Source organism: Ovis canadensis, chromosome 2, assembly GCF_042477335.2.
Source record: "Ovis canadensis isolate MfBH-ARS-UI-01 breed Bighorn chromosome 2, ARS-UI_OviCan_v2, whole genome shotgun sequence".
In the NCBI taxonomy this organism is placed as follows: Eukaryota; Metazoa; Chordata; class Mammalia; order Artiodactyla; family Bovidae; genus Ovis; species Ovis canadensis.
The window spans coordinates 144,980,729-145,003,022 of record NC_091246.1 but is presented as its reverse complement, the minus strand read 5'-3'; the positions used below and the strand labels follow the sequence as shown (position 1 = coordinate 145,003,022).

The following is a 22,294-nucleotide window of genomic DNA, read 5'->3' as shown; positions in this document are numbered from 1 at the left end:
CGTTTCAGTTCATTCATTTATCTGCTTGTATCAGTTTAGAGTTACAGATTTCTGTTTTACTTTATGAGCTATAATCTGCTCATTAGTCATCTTGATGCTCAGATTGTTTTATTTATTTATGTTTTTAACTTTGCAATACTGCATTAGTTTTGCCATACATTGACATGAATCCACCACAGGTGTACGTGAGTTCAGATTGTTTTAGATTTGACCAGTGGGAGTCCCTTCAAGCTGGTTTCCGTAGTCTTTGTATTTCTCTCCCCACCATTCTTTGAGCATTTTCTTATTTTCTGGGCCAAGAAGATAGCCCAGCTTCATCTTGTGTTCTATATTAGACATTTGTCTGAAGAGTCTTGGTTACTGTTAGTAGAGAATGTTACTTAGAAACCAGTCTATGCACTCATTCTAATGAGCTCATTCACAGACTCTCTTAGTGGGCAAAAAGTGTGTGTACAAGAGGGGGATATAGTGAGGGGAGAGAGGTATTAAAAACTATGACTGTGAGTTCAACTTGATAATCCCAGTTCTAATCCAACACCATAGTATTTATTCATCTTTTCGCTCTTTTCAAATTATAATCTCTAGTCCCACAGTGAGAAACCTGATCCCTATAATCCTTAATAGTATTAATTTTTTATTAGTTCCCTCATATGTAACCAGTTCCTTATAACTTTTCCCTGCAGGAATACCCTCCTGTGCCAGGCTACTGGGTCTTGACACCCTGTCCTAGGCCACTGTGTCAGCTTCCATATTCAGGAAGGAAGGAGACAGGAGTGGTTTTTAATATTTTTAAATGGCTAATGTCTTTGGGAGTCAAGCTTGATGAGTAGACTGAGTGATCACCCTGGATGACAATATTTTGGCTTAAATATAAAAATATAAGAGTTGTTTTTACAAAATAGATAATAAAATAAGTTTTCTTATGTGGACCCTAAATTATATTTAAGGTAAATATTAGTAAAGGAACGTTAAAAATCTCTTGAACTATATTGGCAAATATATGTAACTTAGGGTAAACTGATACATAGTACTTGACTTTATAGATGTTTGTGATTATCTCCACTAAGTGGGTGGGAGGAGATGTGTGAATAATCTTAAAATTACTATTATCATTCCATTCTTCTAAATTCTATCTTTTGTATCTTTGAATCATTTCGGATTAATAACTGAATTCTTTTAGGATTCCCATAGAAATTACTTCATAGAATCTCAGTTTAATAAAATTCGTTTGTAGTAGATAGATACAATGAATAGTCATTAAAAGAAACTGCTATAGTGTATTGCATCCATCATGTTTTTAATATCCTTTATATCATGGGCTGTAATAAATTCCTTTTTGAGTTTTGTTCCAAATGAAAAATTTGTCTTTCCCGATGAGTTAATATATAAGGCACCTTTTAATCTTTTTTTTCCTTCCTCTCCCTCCTCTCTTGTGTTGAATTATTTTATTGCCCTTACCTTGCTGGGGGTAGAATTTTATGCTTATTAGTATTGCTAGCATCTTTAAATCTGGGGAAGCCTCTCTCCTGTCTTTATTAGTTTATTTTTATTTTTTTATACATGTTACATTCTTTTTTTTTTTTTTTGCAGTTAACCTCAGATTAAAATGCTCTTTGGAAGTAGATAAGGGATAATTAATAAATAGAATAAAGTGAATTTATTGATTTTCTTTTACTTCAAGAAAATAAGCCAAATTTGTACTATTGTATAGTAGAAACTAAAAACTTCCTGGCTCTTTGTTAATCCTCTTTTAGGAGAGACCTTTTCTTAAGGTAACAGTAAATCTGACTATTTTTACCTTTTAGATTCTATTCATAGCTTAACATAATAGTTTCTTCTAGCAATGAGCTTGCTATTATTTGTACCTGGGGTTAAATTATGAGTGTTAGCTAAAGCTCTTCTTGCTCTTGCTATGAACTGACATATACTTAGGAAATTGTGTAGTTGGAAAATTTTTTGTCGACTTTAATTATTATTTCACATTTTAAAGTAAATTTTTTCTTTGATTTTTACCTGTTACACCTAGTGATTTTCAGACCATTTTAAAGCAGCAGAATCCTTTAAGGACAATAAAACTTTACATGAAGTTTAAAACACAATACAAAAATTTGGTTGTTCTTAACTGTGTGACAGCAACCCTTTCATACATTATTTACTCCTGAAAGATAGTAGATACGTCTTAAGTGTTTCTGGTACTTAACACTTCATTTCTGTTTAATATAGGCGACAAAAAGCTAGAGAAAGACAGCAGAAATTGCTTGCAGAGTTTGCATCACGACAGAAAAGCTTCATGGAAACTGCCATGGATGTTGGTAAGTCAAAATTTATTAGTTTAGAACACTCAGACTTACAGTTATTACCATAGTACTTATCCAGTCCACTCATCCATCAGTTTTTAACATTATAGACAGGTGATTTCTGGTCTTTATTTAAACAATGGAGTGATGGAAGATCAGACCTAGGTGGTCCATTCTGTTGTTGAGTTAGCTGCAGTTGTTAGAAAGTTCTTGATGGTAGTAATACAGTAGTATTCTGCTGCTCCCTTCTGTTAAACTGCCCTTTAGATTTATAAGGTTCATCAATATGAACTTACTTATTCTGATTTTTTTCCTGTGAAATTATTCTAAGATCCTTAAAGTGGTTTTCAGATACTTTGAGTTTCTCTGGTTGTTTATACATTCACTGTTTCTTAAAATCAGGTGCACCTCTCATTTCCATTAGGATTAGTATTAGCATTTTACAGTGAGAGAGGATGCCATTTTCCTGTGTGATAGTAGATTGCTGTGAGTAATCTTTTACAGACATAGGAGAAATAGATTAAATCTCGACTAATCTGTCTTCAGTTAACAGGATACTCCTTTCCCTGACTACTGCTTGCATTTCAGTGATTTCCCTCTCTCTTTTTTTCAATTTTAGACAAAAATGCTGACATATAAGAATGTACAAACATGCAAATACATTCTCATGCACATAAGCACACATAACTGATGTTCAGAAGAGGAGGGTCAGTCCAGATTTCGCATGCGTTGTAAACCATCAACAGTGGAGTTTATGTTCAGGATATAACTTTGATGTAAAGTATACTAAGTTCTGTTTATTGGATTAACTGATAGCAAATCAGTTCTTGTGTGAAAGATGACGATTTAGTTCATGATACTGCTTTTCCTTTTTCTACGTTTTCTCTTCCTCCTTCTTTCCAAAAATGGATACTTAGAATTTTTTGGTTTTTACACATTAAAGATAATTATAATGTCTATTAAGTGTTCTATCTATAGCCAGTTTCTTCATATCTCTTCATATAAAATGAACTAATAGGCACCCCTGTCTTTCATTTTTCTTTTCATCATCACTACCTTCTGCTTTTTAGAAGTTACTTGTTTTCTTTTTTAACATATCTTTTTATTTATTTATTATTTTTGGTTGTGCCGGGCCTTTGTTGCTGTGTGCTGGCTTTTCTCTAGTTGCGGTGAATGGGGTCTGCGTTACGGTGCATAGGCTTCTCAGTGTGGTGGCTTATCTTGTGAAGCATGGGCTGTAGGCACACAAACTTCAGCAGGCAGACTCAGCAGTTGCCACCTGGCAGGCTCCAGAGCGTGGACTCAGTAGTTCCTGTGCACAGACTTAGTTGCTCTGTGGCATGTGGAATCTTCCTGGACCAGGGATCAAACCTATGTGCCCTGCATTAGCGGGTGGATTCTTAGACACTCTACCACCAGGGAAGTCAACTTGTTTTCTTTTAAATGAACATTGCTAACATTTTATTTTGCAATTGCAGCCAAGTCTTCCATTCAAAGGTTTATTCTAAATGTTGAAAAACATTCAGGATAACTTTTTGAATGCTGTTGATTTCAGGGCTAAATAATAGCCTGCTGCTGCTAAGTCACATCAGCCGTGTCTGACTCTGTGCGACCCCATAGACAGCAGCCCACCAGGCTCCCGTCCCTGGGATTCTCCAGGCAAGAATACTGGAGTGGGTTGCCATTTCCTTCTCCAATGCATGAAAATGAAAAGTGAAAGTGAAAGTGAAGTCACTCAGTTGTGTCTGACTCTTCAGGACCCTATGGACTGTAGCCTACCAGGCTCCTCCATCCATGGGATTTCCCGGGCATGAGTACTGGAGTGGGGTGCCATTGCCTTCTCCGAAATAGTAGCCTAGTATTCATTTATTTTTTTTGACTCCAGTGACCTGACTCCTAGACCGCATTAAGGAGATTGTATTTAGTACATAGCCTCTTTTCTTACAGTCTTGGAATTGCTTAAACTATACCACCCTTTAGTCATTTCTATTTGTTATAGTCTTTTGTTTTTCCTGAAGTTTCCAACTACCCTTTTTTCTAACATGCTTTTGTGATATCCCTGTTATTCTGCCCACTCAATCATACTGTCCTTTGCATAGAATTCTGTTCCAGTCTGGTCCATTTGCTCTGTAGGCATGCTGTACAGCTATTACCTTGGAATTTTCCTCTTACAGGGTTTATCTGATGTTTCCTGCATCTTATCTCTTTTTGGAGGTCTTGTTTTATTGGAGTGCAAGTATATTCCCAGAACTGCTTATGCTGGAAGTTAAACTTTCTAATTCTTTTTATTTCCAGATGGGACTCTGGTTTGCTATCATGCTTGATTGTTCATTTGGATGAATGTAAAATTCCCTGTTAATACACATTTTTTGTTACACCTGATAAAGGACTACTCCCTTGTCTTTTACCGTTAATTTGATAAAAAGTGTAGTGGTAATTTGATTCTTATTTCTTTGTGAGTTAGCATTTTTTTCCCTTTCCTGTGACACTTTTATAACTGTTTGATTCTTAGAGATATGAAGTTTTATGATATGTATCTAGGTGAATCTTTTTCATTCTCCTTAGTACTTAATGGACCTTTTCAGGCTGAAAAGTCATGTATCAGAAGCTCTGAGAAAAATATTTCCTAGGATTTTCTTGATAACTAGTATAGCCATCTTCCAAGATGACCCTCCATGATCCATACTGCCTAGTTTTTATGCCCTGTGTGCTCTACTCTGACATCGTGTCAGAATTGGTGTTCATGACCACTGGGGCATGGCAGAAGTGATGATATGTCATTTCCGAGATTAGGTTATGACAGATATGGTGACTTCTGTCTTGACGGCTTTTCTCTCTCTCAGATTACTTATTCTGGGGAAAGCCAGCTGCCATGTTGTTAGCAGCCCAGTGGAGGAGCCTAAGTGGTTAGGGACTGAGGCCTCTGGCCAGCAGTCCTGTGAATGAGCCTGAATGTGAATCTGGCAGCCCCATTCAGGTTTTTAGATGATACTGTCCAGCTGTTTGTTTAATAGCGATCTCACAAGAGATCCTGAGCCAGAACCATCAAGCTAAATTGCTCCCAGATTCCTGACCCTCAGAAAACTATTGTTTTAGGCTACTGGATTTTGGGTAATTTGTTAAACAGCAGTAGAAAACTATTATGATACTTTTCCCCATATATTTTCTTTATTCTCTTTGATGGGACTCTGATTATTTGGATAGTGGATCTCTTAGATTGATGTTTTAATCTTCTGTGTCTTTTTTATATCTTCTTGCTTTACATGCTTAGAGATTTGGTCTCTTTAACATCTTGGTCTTTGTCAGAAGAATTTGTTCTAAAATCTTTCTGAATGTTTTAGCGCTCTCTCAATTATCCTTTATCCTTCTGAATTGCTTAGAAATTTAAGTTACTCTTTCATGTTGGTTAGTTTCCCTCGTTTGCCTGGTAATTCTTGATTCCTCTGAAAAGATCGTCTGTTACCCTGCTGAGGTCTAAATAGGTTTGATCCTAGTAATTGTCTTTAGCCTATGTATGGATGAGGCGGGTTGACTCTCAGACTTAGATCTCAGTGGGAGGATTGCCGACTACTCTCTTTAGGCCCCCAGATGTTAACATTCAATTAGAAAACCCTCTTACTCTCCAAGCAGCATGTTCAGTTCCTTTGAGAAAGTCATTTTTTTTCTCCTTAAGGTAAATGCCAAATTATCTGAGTGCTGTATCAGTCAAAGTTGGGGAGGGAATGGGTTGCTGAGTAGTGAAGTTTTGTACATAGACTTCTGATTAGTTATTCTGCTTTCAGAATCGCTTGATGCTTAAGACTCCTATCCTCTGCCTCACTGACTGATTCTGAGCCCAGATTTGACATTCTTCTAACGGACCTATCAGTTCTTCCTTTCTGTAACTTTCTCATAATACATACGTGGTTGTAGCTATTATGACTTTCTTGTATTGTCAGCGTGTCTCCATCTCCTCTAACCTTTTGGAAATTTTACTGACATCTCTTATTTGTTGGTTGGTGAAACTCTTTCATGATGCCATCATTTTTCTGTATTCTTATGGGAATATTTCTTTATCTATACCTTTACTTTTATTTCAGTGATTTTTTAAAAGGAGTAGAGATACAAGTATGTGCTCAGTCTTCAGTCTTGATTAGCCACTCACTAATATTTGCTATTATAATGTATAAAGTTAAAATTTCTGTTATCATAAAAGCATTAAATTTTTATTATGGAAACTTAGAAAACACATATAATCAAAAATAAAATAATACCTATATTTTTACTATCAGATTTCCTAATCTAGGCTATATCCTTACAAATCTTTTTCTGAGTATATTTGTGTATAAAGGTATTTTTTAGCCAAAATGAGTTAATTTCATACGTGCTGTTTATTCTTATGAAAAGTTTCAAATATACAGAAAAACTGAAGGAATAGTATTACAAATTACCATGTACCATGTCACCTAGTTAACATTTTTCTTAATTTGTTCTTTGACTCACTCTCTTTCTTCCTCTACTAGATGAAGGAAGTTATAGACATTATGATACTTTACTCCTAAATACTTCAACATACATGTCCTAGGATTTAGAATATTCTACTCAAGCACAATACACCATATGCAAGCAAATCACTTTTTCTTTCAAGTAAAGAAAAGAGCTTCAAAATACCAACCTGGGTATTATGTTAAACAGTGAAATCATTGAATTAAAATTAAAAAAATTTGAAATTGTTTACAGACCATTTTATCCGTTGTTAATTCTACTAAAGGTAATAGTCAAAAGCTCTGTGTTCTGAAGTCACTTGAGAGCAGCATTTTGGGGGGAGTTAATGTAACGGTTTGATAAACAGTTTGATTTGTTTCTTTGCAACCTTAGGAGCTAGCTAAGAAAAAAAGCTTAGTGAGTACTGTTTTTAGAAATTGTTTTTATCTGTTGCCTCCCACTCCCAACTGAGATAAAACAAAAACAATTTTCTGAGGAATTGATTAAGCAAAGTATCCAGAAGAGGTTAGGTAGTATTGTCTTGAATAGGAGAATGGCCACCTCATTCCCTGAGCAGATGGGAGAGGAGAGGGAAAGCATGGATGGAGATAGAGGTAAGTTCCTTTAGGGGTAGGGAAAGTGGGAACTTCAGGTGATCACTCAGTTGCTTCAGTTCACAGGGCCAAGTAAAAGGTGAGTTTTGCTGAGTGAAAAGAATACCATCTGAAGTTGGGAGAAGCTGCCAATGAAAGTGGGAGATGTTGCTCATCCAGGCTAAGTATAAAAGTTGATAAGCAATCCTTAGGGTCCAGTTATGTTCAAGATCATCAATTTGAATGTCATTAGTCTGCAAAGTTATTGACTTGCTGTCCTAAATCTTACTACTTTTTGGAAGGTTTGATCTTTTTTGGCAGTAGCCAGGGCACAGGAACAGCAATTGAGGGATCAGGCAGACATGATTGCTAGCAAACAGAGGCAATTCACAGAAGTCATCAGGATAAAGGGCTCCGCTCTCGCCTAGTCCCAGTTCTTGCATGCTGCAGTGGTGACAGGTGAGGTGATAGAGATTCATGAGCATTTGGTTCATTTGTGTTGATTATGGCCATGCCAGTGGGATTCTGGGCCATTCAGATTTGTGTGTTCCTTTTATTTATGCTCATTCCCTTCCCAGAGAGATCTGTTTGACCCCTAAAACCTGTTTGAGATCTCATTTTCATACTTTGCTCAAGATAAAAATTGCAGAGTTCTATGTCTCACTGCCTCTGATTACTCTCCGCATTTACATGTAACATATATATTATTATGAACACATGAAGCAGAGTCCACACCTGAGGTAATATTTATCTTTAATATAGACACAATTTAATCTCAGTCCAGTCCTCTGCTTTGTCAGATGCCTTTTGTCTTTTTGCCTTATTTCCCATCTGTGTTACTATTGTAAGCATTCTGTAGTTGTTTCTTTTTTTCTTTTTTTTTTTTAATTTTTATTTTTACTTTATTTTACTTTACAATACTGTATTGGTTTTGCCATGCATTGACATGAATCTGCCATGGGTGTACATGAGTTCCCAATCCTGAACCCCCCTCCCACCTGTTTCTTTCTTATTTGGGCTTTATTTTTGTGTGTGAGAGATCTTCTCCTGAGATTTCTAGTCTCGTAACTTAGTATTTAAAGTATTTCAAATTTATAACATGCAGTACTTTATAAATCCTCAAGTCAATATTGTACATTAGTAGGTAAAAATTTAAGGACAGACACTTTTCTCTCTGAATGCAACAGATTTCTGCTTTGTGATTAGTATTCTTACTTATCTGTTGATAATTCCTTTTTGTAGTTATCAAGTTTCCTATATGAAAAGACTCAACCTCTGCAGTTCCTTCTCTCCTGATCACTGTCCCTCATTGTTTATTTTTACTCGCCATCTAGGTGTAGAAGTCATGGGCTTCCCAGGTGGCACAGTAGTAAAGAATCTGCCTGCCAGTGCAGGAGGTGCAAGAGACATGGGTTCAATCCCTGAGTTGGGAGGATCCCCTGGATCATAAAGTGGCAACCCACTCCAGTATTCTTGCCTGGAAAATTCCATGGACAGAGGAGCCCGGGGGCGGGGGGGGGGGGCGGGTCTGTAGTCCATGGAATCGCAAAGAGTTGGACATCACCTGAGCACCATTACCACCACAGGTGTAGAAGTCACGTTGTTAGACCTTGATTCATTAAGGTGTATCAAACAGATATGGCTGAAATCCAACATAGTTGTTCAAGGGAGAGTTTAGATGCTTAATATAGAGTAAGAATGTATTTTGGAAATTATTTTCTGATCTTGAAGTGAAAGTTGCTCAGTCATGTCCGACTCTTTGCAACCCCATGGGCTATACAGTCCATGGAATTCTCCAGGCCAGAATACTGGAGTGGGTAGCCTTTCCCTTCTCCAGGAGATCTTCCGGACTCAGGAATCAAACTAGGGTCCCCTGCATAGCAAGCAGTTTCTTTACCAATGGAGCTGTGAGAGATCTTAAACATACAATATTTAATCGTACAAGTTATATGGTACAGAAAAACATAAAGAAGGATGAGTTTTATCCCTAATCTCACCATCGAGAAGACATAGGTATTACAGATGATACTGTGTAATACAATTTTTTATCATGTCTTTTTGTCCAACATTTTAGCATAAACATGTTCCTATATTATTATTAAAATTCCTAGTAACTGTGGTTTTACTGCATTGGAGAGGTAGCATGTTGTGGTTATGATCATGGACTCTGGAGCATTACTGCCAAGTTCATATCACAGCCATTCCATTACCTGGAGTAATTTACTCTCTGCATTGGTTTTCACATAGTTAAAAAGAGATCGTTATACTACCTACCTCATACGGTTGTGGTGAAGACTGAATGTAATGGTGCACATTTCAAACATTTAAAACAGTGCTTGGTGCATAAGTGTTTTTAAGCATTGGTTATTACTATTATTATTTTTATTCTGTAATCATTCCATCATAATTTAATTTTAGTTTTTTTAAAAAATGTAATTATTGTAAACATTGTGTACACAAAACCTTTTCTATATTTGAGTCTGGGTCTAATAGTATGAATTTGGGGGGATGATGATGATATATATGTATTTGTATGTTAACTATGTAACCAGCGCTGTGCTAAACACATTCTGTATATTGACTTGTTTGTCTTGATAGACACGTGAGATAGATGGCAATATTCCATACCTAAATTTAAGTTAAGAAATTTGTCTGAGGTTATACAGTGGTAAATGGTGGAATCTGGGCTACTGATCAGCAAGCTTTGCCTGCTCTTTACTATTTCTCATATGTGAAGCAAACTGAGGAGAGTGAAGTCTCTCCCCTACTTACTCCCCCAAGTTGGTAGCCTGGAGACAGAAAGGGACAGTTATGAGAATAGTTGCAAAGTGAGAATTAGTAGACTGACGATTGATTGATTGAGGCTTAAGGTATAAGATAGAAGGATAGTCATTGTGTTTGCCAAGTTTTATTTATTTATTTTTAAATTAGAATGAAAAGAATACTTCTTTTCAAATAACTGAAACAAAAATCCTTGCTGTGACTCTGTTGGTCTAGCCTGATTATAAGGTTAGCTCCACTCCAGTTACATGAATCAAAAGTGGCGATGGTATGATTCTCTAAGCAAGAATTGAGTCCTGCTGTTAACAGATGAGATAATAAATACCAAGTGATAGGCTTCCCTGGGGGCTCAGATGGTAAAGGATCTGCCTGCAGTGCAGGAGACCCAGGTTCTACCCATTCAATCCCTGGGTTGGGAAGATACCCTGGAGAAGAGAGTGGCTACCCACTCCAGTGTTCTTGCGTGGGAAATCACATGGACAGAGGAGCCTGGTGGGTTAGAGTCTTTGGGGGGTCACAAGGAGTCCCACATGGCTGAGTGACTAACACTTTCACTTCAGATAGAAATAGTAACTGTCAAAAAAAAAAAAGAAATAGTAACTGTCTACAGTACCCATCCTTTAAGATTTCATTTGGAAACTGGGGTAGTCCAAGCTTGAGCTGGCATGTGTCAGGATTTGGTTGACTTTTATTGTTGTTAGTTATGGAAAGAGCTGTTTGTTTCATTATTTAATAATACAGTTTAATTTGAGGTTTATCCTTCCATTTTTTTAAAAACAATTTACATAAGAAAAAGAGAGGGTTGGGGATATAAATATATGGAAATATAAAAATATTTACATCCCTAGTGTCCCCTTCTTAGGTAAATGATAACATACTATGTATGTATGTTAACATACACTTCTTCTGCCTTGCTTTCTTCATTTAATGTTATATCCTGGAGATTTCATCATGCAGCATATAGAGATATTCTTTATTCTTTTTTCTACCTGTATGGTAGATCCCCACCCTCACCTCCCCCATCAGTAGTTCATTCAAATGGTCTTCTATTATTGGACATTTGGGTTATTTCCAGTCTTTTGCAATATAAGTTGTACTGCAGTAAATATCTTTGTGGCATGTATCTTTATATATTTTGGTAATATATATGTAAGATACATTTCTATATGTGGGATTGCTGGATCAGGGTAAACACATATGTAATTTTGCTACATATTGCCAAATTACCCTTTTAAGGGTTGTACCATTTAGTATTCCCATCAACAGTGTGTCAGAACAGCAGTTTACCTACATCCTTGTTATTAGAATATGTTGTCAAACTTTTGTATTTTTGCTAATCTTGTTGGTGAAAAGAAATGTTATCTGGTCTAGTTTTAATTAGCATTTCTCTTATTATGAAAAAGGATGCTCTTTACATCTTTAACTGCTTCTTTTTCCCTGACACATTTTTTTTTTTTTTGCTACTTTAGAGTTTGGTTGTATCATAAACTAGCCTCTTTGATATTCTTATATTTCCTTGGAATCAGGCACAGTTGTAGACTTGCTTTCTTTTAGGTAAGACTGATCTGCTTGTGGCATTGGAATGCATAGAGTGCACTAGTCCTATTTATCTATTGCTGTTGGATCTATGTTATTCTTTTATAAATTACTATAAACTTTGCCCTATCACCTTGTGAAATTCTTATTCTCTCAACTGAATAGAAACGAACTGAATTTCTTTTCACTTAAATTAGAAAGCAGATCTTGTGGATAGAATACTTTTCTGTGTTGGTTGTTCTGATCATAAATTTGTTCACTTTTGAGGGATAGTGCTGTATCTGTCATTTTAAGTCAGTCATCTGTGATGTGGTGTATTAAACAATACAACCCACAAATATAAATTATGTTTTGGTTATTTGTTCCATAAATAAGACACACACTGATATCAAGCCAAAACATTTAAAAATATATATGCTTAACATATACAAAGCTGTATGAAAGCAAAGCTGATCATTTCTTCCTACCTTCTCTTTTAAATCTCAACCCTTTGGGGTAAACCATTATAAATAGGCTTTCTTGTTTCATATGAATACATATAAAAATTATGTAAATGGATTTGTTTCTATTTGTCTTTCCTGAAATAAAATTTTACTATATATAATGCTATGCAGTTTGCTTTGCCTCCCCTTCTTTTCTTTTTCCAAGAGGCAGAGCATGTGGGATCTTAGTTCCCTAACCACAGATTGAACTGCCAGCTGCATCAGGAGCAAGGAGTTTTAACCATTGGATCATCAAGGAAGTCCCATGTTTCCTTTTTAAAATAATTGAAATATAGTTGGTGTACAGTATTATATTAGTTTCACGGGTGTGTATGTGTGTCCAGCTCTTTGTGACCCCATGGACTGTAGCCAGCCAGCTTCCTTTGTCGATGGGATTTTCCAGATAAAAATACCGGAGTGGGTTGCTATTTCCTCCTCCAGGGGATCTTTCTGGCCCAGAACTTGAACCCACATCTCCTGTGTCTCCTGCATTGGCAGGGAGATTGTTTACCACTGAGCCGCCTGGGAAGCTCATTTTCAGGTGCACTACTTTGTAATTTGGTATTTGCATACATTATGAAATGACCATAATGCTACCCAAATGAGATGGTTAATGTCCATATAAGCAGTAATTGATCATATTGATATTATATACCATTGATACAATGTTGATGAGAATGGTACTTTACCTTTGTGGTCCTCCTCACTTATAACCATAACCTCAGACTAATCTTGAGAAAAGTATCAGACAAGTTACAGTTGAGGAATGTTGTACAGAGTACCTGATCAGTACTTCTCAAAACTTTTAAGGTCATCAAAACAACAGTTTCTTAAGAAACTGCCACAGCTAAGAGTAGCCTAAGGAGACATGACAGCTAAATGTAATACACTGTTCTGGATGGGATCTTCAAAAAAAAAGAGGGAGCGTTAGGTAGAAACTAAGGAAATCTGAAGGAAATATGGACTTTAATTCATCAGTATTATATCAATAAAATTGCTCGATAATATATCAATATTAGTTCATTGTGATAGTCATATCATGCTGATGTAAGATTTAAGGGGAAACCAGGTATGAGGTTGATGAGAACTCTGTGTAGTGGCTTCAAAACTTTTCTGCAAAACTAAAATTATATTTAAATGATATATTTTCAAAATGGAATGAGAAGTCCCTCTCTATACCAAGTTAAGAAAAAAAAAGCAGAGGAAAGTAAGAATGTTAGTAGCAAAAAATGATGACCAGATCAGGACAGTACTGTGCATCTTTACCAGAATTAATGATGTTGCCCAGCAGGAGTTTTGCAGTTGTGGCAGTTGTCACGGGCTTCCAGCAGAAAGCAGTAAGCTCCAGTAGCATGTTTAGTTTATGAGTAGTAATTCACCTAGTAAGATCCGAGCAAATACTCAGTTGTAGTTAAAAGTTAAAGTGTATTATATGTTCTTAAAACCAAGGATCAATTTATGCAGTAAAGAAGATTCTCTGTGCCTGCCCCTAGGCTGCAGACCACACTTTGCCCTGTGATACTTCTTCTTTTAATTTGTTTATTTTTAATTGGAAGATAATTGCTTTATGATATTGTGTTGGTCTCTGCTATACATCAACATGAATCAGCCATAGGTATACATACGTCCCCCTCCCTCTTGAATCTCCGTCCCACCTCCCATCCCATCCTAGCCCTCTATGTTGTCACAGAGCACCTGATTTGAGTTCCCTGCATCATACAGCAAATTTCCACTGGCTAGCTGTTTTACATATGGTAATGTATATATTCCCATACTGCTCTCAGTTCATCCCACCCTCTCCTTCCCCCACTGTGTCCACAAGTCTGTTCTTTATGTCTGCATCTCCATTGCTGTCCTGCAAATAGATTCCGTATATATGTGTTAATGTACGATATTTGTTTTTCTCTTTCTGACTCACTTCACTCTGTCTAACAGGCTCTAGGCTCATCCACTTCATTAGGACTGACTCAAATGTGGTCATTTTATGGCTGAGTAACATTCCATCGTATATATGTACTACAGCTTCTTTATGCATGAACATGGGTTGTTTCCATGTCCTAGCTACAGGGAACATTGGGGTACATGCGTCTCTTTCAGTTTTGCTTTTCTCAGTGTCTGTGCCCAGTATTGGGATTGTTGGGGCATATGGTAGTTTTGTGTTTAGTTTTTTAAGGAATCTCCATACTGTTCTTCATAGTGGCTGTATCAATTTACATTCCCACCAACAGAGCAAGAGATTTCCCTTTTCTCCAGATACTTGTGTTTTGCAGTTGTCTGTTCCCCAGCATAGGCATAAGGTTTCCAAGCAAAAACATATTTCCCATGTTCTGAGGGCACTAAATATATCATCCCTATATCAGTTTCCCATTCTTTCCTCCTTTCAGCCACAAAAATCCATAAACACAAACACAAAGCATGTTCTAAGAATGATCTGATAGTTGGTTGGTTGGGACTGGCCTGAGCTGGTAGGACAACTGGGCTCTGTTCCAGGTGGGCTGTCTCCTTCTCCAGTAGGCAACCCCAGACTTATTCTTAAATAAGTGGTATGATTGAGAGGGAGAGATAGAGAGATACTAGGGGAGAGATATTGAGGGAGAATATACAAGACCACTTTAAGCTTTAGATCTCTTCATTGGCTTATTTAAAATTTCCATTAATCTTGCACATTATCCAAAGTTCTATTTTAGGTTTCACCCCTTTTCCTCTCAGTCTTAATAAATATCTGATATATATTTATCTGCAGGAAATCTTATTAAAACATATATAAACTTGACACCTTTCTTTTTCTGTTTCTTTTTTTTTACATATTTATTTAGATATGCCTCCATCTTTTAAACATGTCATAAATAATTTCTGCTTCTTTGATCTTCCCAATCCCCTCTACTCCTTTCTTTTGCCACTATGAATTTTTATCTGAAATGGTTGTTGACTCAGTATTTTATTTCTTGCTGTTAATGACATATCACCAAAGGATTGCTCTTATTTTCTGTTATAGTTTTGTTTTATTATATGTATGGTCATATTGAAATGTTTATCCTATATAAATACATATTGATAATTATTATCACTAAGATATAATCACTACAATTAAAAAAGAAAAAGTTTTTTCCCCTTTTATCTCCTAGTAAATATTGCCATTTCTTTTCAAGACCTGCCATGTTATTATAAATTTTCCCTCTGAAGTACTTCAAAGAAAATTAAAGCAAATGACCTCTTCCTTATTTCCTTATTATAATATTAAAACAGTATTTTTAGATACAAATACCTTTGCATCTGTGTTATTCATTTTAATTTTATGTATAGATACAACATTAGAAGAGTTCTTGTTGTTTTAGTCGCTAAGTCACATCCAACTCTTTGTGACCCCATGGACTGTAGCACACCAGGCTTCTCTATCCATGGGATTTCCCAGTCAAGAATACTGGAGTAGGTTACCATTTCCTCTTCAAGGGGATCTTCCCAACCCAGGAATCGGAAGTCTTTCATAACATCCATTCTTTGTAATTTTGTCTTTTATGAGTAAACATTTTATTTTAGCAAGATAATTTTCCCATAGTTTTATTACTATATAATTTATTGATACTGAAGTTCCAAATTATTTGAGCTTGATTTTTTTTTTCATAATTTTATTAAAGAGAGATTTTCTTTTCAGGAATTAAGATTGCAACTTTTTTTCCTCAGATTCTCCAGAGAGTGATATTCCTATGGAGATCACCACAGCAGAACCTCAAGTTTCTGAGGCAGTATATGATTGTGTTATTTGTGGACAGAGTGGGCCCTCCTCTGAAGACAGACCTACAGGATTGGTTGTCCTGTTACAAGCATCCTCAGGTAAAAATCAAAGTAGTTTTTAGTGGGAACTTTTTTAGAGATGAAGTATTTGCAACAGATTATTAAATCTGTCAAATAAAAGCTAGATTTTTGTTTAGATATAACTGTAGATCTGTATAGCAAGGATGTTTTTAGGGTTTTTTTAGCAAAGATTCTTAATCTGGTTTTATCTCTCTTTCTTGGCATGTTGAAAGAAGCCTTTAAGAGAGATCTCTCTGTATGTTACATAGTCTTTTTCTTTATAGTGTGATGGAATCTTACCAATGCCGGGTGGCCAAAAACTGAGTTCAGCTTTCTTGGCAACTTGATTGTTCTAATATCTAGAAACATTTAAGTCCAGAAATAGTCAGTTTAAATATTTTAATTATATAAGACATACTCAAGAAACTTGCCCTTGTTTCTTGAGCATAGAAGCAGTCATTCTTGTAACAGCCTGCCAATTGACGTTTGCAAATCTTAGAGTTAAAATAATGTTTTCAAAAATTTGAAGGATTTGACTGAATATTCTCTATTCTCTGCCATACTGAAGTATTTTGAGGTAGTGATAAATATTACACTCCAGATCCAATGAGAGTACTCTTTTTCAATAAGAGTATGTGTGAAGCAAAGTAAATAAAAGACTTATATATTTCTCCAGGGCATTTTTTTTCTATGGTGTTTACTCTGAATTAGTAGAGTAGAAAGAGTTAGGTATAAGAAATTCCTCTGAACTCAGATACAGCTTCAGTTCAGTTCAGTTCAGATGCTCAGTCTGACTCTTTGCAACCCTATGGACCACAGCATGCCAGGCCTCCCTGTCCATCACCAACTCCCAGAGTTTACCCAAACTCATGTCCATTAAGTCAGTGATGCCATCCAGCCATCGCATCCTCTGTCATCCCCTTCTCCTCCTGCCTTCAGTCTTTCCCAGTGTCAGGGTCTTTTCAAATGAGTCAGCTCTTCGCATCAGGTAGCCAAAGGGTTGATGTTTCAGTTTCAACATCAGTCCTTCCAATGAACATTCAGGACTGATTTCCTTTAGGATGGACTGGTTGAATCTCCTTGCAGTCCATGGGACTTTCAAGAGTCTTCTCCAACACCACAATTCAAAAGCATCAGTTCTTTGGCGTTCAGCTTTCTTTATAGTCCAACTCTCACATTCATACATGACCACTGGAAAAACCATAGTCTTTAAACTAGATGGACCTTTTGCTGGCAAAGTAATGTCTCTGCTTTTTAATAAGCTGTCTAGGTTGGTCATAACTTTTCTCTCAAGGAGTAAGTGTCTTTTAATTTCATGGCTGCAGTCACCATCTGCAGTGATTTTGGAGCCCAAAATATAAAATCTGTCACTGTTTCCCCATCTATTTGCCATGAACTGATGGGACCGGATGCCATGATCTTTGTTTTCTGAATGTTGAGCTTTAAGCCAACTTTTTCACTCTCTTCTTTCACTTTCATCAGGAGACTCTTTGGTTCTTCTTCACTTTCTGCCATAAGGGTGGTGTCATCTGCATATCTGAGGTTATTGATGTCTCTCCCAGTAATCTTGATTCTAGCTTGTGCTTCATCCAGCCCAGCGTTTCTCATGATGTCCTCTGAATAGAAGTGAAATAAACATGGTGACAATACACAGCCTTGACGTACTCCTTTTCCTATTTGGAACCAGTCTGTTGTTCCATGTCCAGTTCTAACTGTTGCTTCCTGCCCTGCATACAGATTTCTCAAGAGGCAGATCAGGTAGTCTGGCATTCCCATCTCTTTCATAATTTTCCACAGTTTATTGTGGTCTACACAGTCAAAGGCTTTGGCATACTCAATAGAGCAGAAATAGATGTTTTTCTAGACCATTCAGGTATGACCTAAATCAAATCCCTTACAATTATACAGTGGAAGTGAGAACTAGATTTAAGGGACTAGATATGATAGACAGAGTGCCTAATGAACTGTGGATGGAGGTTCGTGACATTGTACAGGAGACAGGGATCAAGACCATCCCCAAGAAAACGAAATGCAAAAAAGCCAAATGGCTGTTTGAGGAGGCCTTACAAATAGCTGTGAAAAGAAGAGAAGCAAAAAGCAAAGGAGAAAAGGAAAGATCTACCTATTTGAATGCAGAGTTCCAAAGAATAGCAAGGAGAGATAAGAAGGCCTTCCTCAGTGATCAGTGCAAAGAAATAGAGGAAAAGAATAGAATGGGAAAGACTAGAGATCTCTTCAAGAAAATTAGAGATACCAAGGGAACATTTCATGCAAAGATGGGCTCGATAAAGGACAGAAATGGTATGGACCTAACAGAAGCAGAAGAGATTAAGAAGAGGTGGCAAGAATACACAGAAGAACTGTACAAAACAGATCTTCATGACCCAGATAATCACGATGGTGTGATCACTCACCTAGAGCCAGACATCCGAGAATGTGAAGTCAAGTGGAACTTAGGAAACATCACTACAAACAAAGCTAGTAAATTCCAGTTGAGCTATTTCAAACCCTAAAAGATGATGTTGTGAAGGTGCTGTACTCAATATGCCAGCAAATTTGGAAAAGTCTGCAGTCACCACAGGACTGGAAAAGCTCAGTTTTCATTCCAAAAAGAAAGGCAATGCCAAAGAATGCTCAAACTATAGCACACTTGCACTCAACTCACATGCTAGCAAAGTAATGCTCAAAATTCTCCAAGCCAGACTTCAGCAGTAGGTGAATAGTGAATTTCCAGATGTTCAAGCTGGTTTTAGAAAAGGCAGAGGAACCAGAGATCAAATTGCCAATATCCTCTGGATCATCGAAAAAGCAAGAGAGTTCCAGAAAAACATCTATTGCTTGACTTAATCTGGCCAAGGTTGTTGCTTTCTTTTAAATATAGAGGTAATAGTGACTTTCGAGGATTGTCATGTTGGTTAAGTAATGTAATATAGGTAAAAGGGTCTAATATGGTGCCTGGTAGATTAGTTTTTTTGTCTTATTACTCTTGTTTAGATATGAAATTGATCTGTGAAAAACAGGACAATAGAGCCGTCTAGATGAGAAATGCCTATTATAAGTAAAAGGAAATGTGTTGGAGTACTGACTAATTTCACAGCTGCTTATCTTTTTCTACTGTTTTAAGGAATTCAGTTTATTAGATTGTTGCCACTTACTTGTCCCTCTATAACTTCTTCACCAAGTACTGTATAATCATCAACTTAATGTTTTCTTTTATTCATTCATTCATTTCACGTGTATTTATTGATCATCGCTATTACAGTAAGAAGCAAAACAAAATATTATCTCTGCCCCAGTGAAGCTTATGTTATTATTTTGGACTGTTATCTGTTCATTGTTTTATATTTTTAAAGTTGCTTTGAGTTGTTACTTCATTTAATTCCTTTTTAGCAATTTTTTACACTAAACTAGTTTACATTAGATAATTCCACTGTTCCAGAGCTCTTTTGTCATTTCAAGATAGGAGGAAAAATATAAGAAACTAGTATTAAAAGCTATTAAATCTCAAGAGTGATTTTAACTAGGAATTGTAGCAGGGAACATCTCTGGCTGTCTCCTTTCTTTCTGAGCCTCACCACCCTCTGAGATCCTCTCACCTTTTACCCCTCTTTACTTTTTCCTTACTTCTGAATTCTTTTTTCATTTTGTCTCTTCCCTCTTTCATCTTTGAATATGGATAATTTTAACTATGTGGTGATGTAAAGAGACTAGTAAAATGTACCTCCATGTCCCCATCAGTCTCTAACAGTGATTAACTTGTGACTAATTTTTCCTCCTAGAATTATTTGGAAGCAGATTCCAGACATCATTTTATTTCATCTATAAATATTTCACCATATCTGCTGAATAAAAAAGACTCATTTTTTTAAAACCAGTCACTCCTGAATTACTTAGTTCCTCAATATCATCGACTATCTAGTCAGAATTCAAAATTCCCCAATTGTTTCTTATTTATTTTATTTTATTTATTTATTTATAGTTGTAGAGACTCCTTATAGTCTTTTAATTAATAGAGTCCCTTCTTATCTTTTCCTGTGCCTGTCATTCTGCACCGCCCCCACCACACACACCCCCAAATGCACTTTGCTATTTGAAGAAATTGGGTCATTGAACATTTTTTTATTAGTATCTTTAATTGAAGTATAGTTGATTTACAATGTTATGTTAATTTCTGCTGTACAGCAAAATGGTTCAGTTACACACACACACACACACACACACATATACACACACATTTGTTTTTAAAAAATATTCTTTCTGTTATGATTTACCATGGGATATTGAATATATAGTTCTTTGAGCTATGCAGTAGGACCTTGTTGTTATCCATTCTATATATGAAGCTCGTATCTGCTAACCCCAGCCTCCCACTGCAGCCCTCCTTCAGCTCTCTCCCTTGGCACCCACCAGTCTGTTTCATTTCTCTTTCGTAGATAGGCTCATTTGTGTCATGTTTTACATTCCACATATCAGTGAGATCACATGGTATTTGTCTTTCTGACACGCTTTACTTAGCATAATAATCTCTGATTGCATCCATGTTGCTGTAGGTGGCATTATTTTGTTCTTTTTTATGACTAGTATTATGAGTAGTATTCCTTTGTATATATGTACCGCATCTTATTATCCATTTCTCTGGTGATGAACATGTAGGTTGCTCCACATCTTGGCTGTTGTGAACACTGCTGCTGTGAACACAGGGGTGCATGTATCTTTTTGAATGATAGTTTTGTCTGGGTATATGCCCAGGAGTGGGATTGCTGGATCATATTGTAATTCCACTTTTAGTTTTCTGAGGACCTTCATAATGTTTTCCGCAGTGGTTATAGCAGTATAACTATACTGTGTATAGCAGTGTACCAATACTATATGTAGCACTATACCACCAACCTTGTAGGAGAGTCCCCTTTTCTCCACACCCTTTCCAGCATTTGTTATTTGTAGACTTTTTAATGATGACCATTCTGACTGGTTTGAGATGGCACCTCACTGCAATTTTGATTTGCATTTCTCTAATAGTTAGGGATCTTGAGCATCTTTTCATGTGCCTGTTGGCCTGTCTTTGAATAATTGTCTGTTTTGGTCTTCTGCCATTTAAAGAATTAAGACTATTCCTCCTTAGATTTGTCCAGAAGAGAAAAAAAAATGAAAAGAGAGAAGGGAGCACTTCTTAACTCATTCTCTGAGGTCAGCACTACCTTGATACCAAAGCCAGATAAGGATTTCAAAAGAAAAGAAAATGATAGACCTGTATCCCTTATGAGTAAAGATGTAAAAGTCTTTAACAAAATTCTAGCTAACCAAGTTCGGCAGTTTATTAAGAGGATTGCACATCATGGCTAATTATATTTTAGTTTCTAGCATCTACTTGCTTTTGTCTATTCTTTCTGCTGCTGCTGCTGTTATAAATCTCCCCAGACCTTGGGGCCCACAGCTCTGTGCCTGATATTTCCTTCTCTAAGAATGACTTACTGAGTCTTAGAGTAATGTGTGGCACTTCATGCTTATACCCGCCCCCCTTCCTTGTTGTGTGGTATGTGTTTACAATTATAAAAATACCTCTTTTCCCAACTTTTCATTTTGACCAACTTTTACATCTACAGAAAAGTTGAAAAGCCTTCACCTGTACTCACTGATTGCTAGCATATTTCCATGTTTATGTTTTCTTTCCCATACTTTTCTATACACAGACACACAGACACACACAGACACACAGACACGCACGCGCGCGCACACACACACACACACACACGGACATTTTTATCCCTAAATACTTCAGGATGTATCACCTAAGAATAAAGATATTCTTTTATACAACCTTAGTACCAATCATACTGAATAAATTTAATAAGAATAAAATCAAATATTCTGTGTTCAGAGTCTCCCAATAATATTTTATATACCAGATATATATTTATCTTGTTCCAAGAGCCAAGTGAAGATCATGTGTTACAGTTAGTTATCATTTCTTGTTAGTCTCCTTTAATCTGAAACAGTTTCTCCAGGCATTTAAAAAAATTTTGAAGAGTTCAAGTCTATTCTATAGACTGTCTCTTTTTCTGGATTTATGTGATTGTTTCCCTGTTATTGGGCTTCCCTTGTGGCTTAACTGTTAAAGAATCTGCCTGCAGTGCGGGAGACCTGGGTTCAATCCTTGGGTTGAGGAGATCCCCTGGAGAAGGGAACGGCTATCATCCACTCCAGTATTCTTGCCTGGAGAATTTGATGGATTGTATAGTCCATGTGGTTGCAAAGAGTCAGACATGACTGAGTGACTCTCACGTTTGCTTTCCCTGTTATTAGATTAAAGTTAAACATTTTTGGCAATGGTAGTATTATGATGCTGTTC

The 22,294-nt window shown here is 36.5% G+C and overlaps 1 protein-coding gene across 1 annotated transcript in view; it reads left to right on the top strand.

Annotated features, from left to right (window-relative positions):
• Positions 1-22,294, top strand: part of UBR3 (ubiquitin protein ligase E3 component n-recognin 3) — a 200,412-nt gene that overhangs the window by 116,410 nt on the left and 61,708 nt on the right. Inside the window, exons 24-25 of the mRNA XM_069577308.1 lie at positions 2,224-2,312; positions 15,835-15,984. Of these exons, the coding sequence (XP_069433409.1) occupies positions 2,224-2,312; positions 15,835-15,984 (239 nt within the window). The remainder of the gene's footprint in view (positions 1-2,223; positions 2,313-15,834; positions 15,985-22,294) is intronic.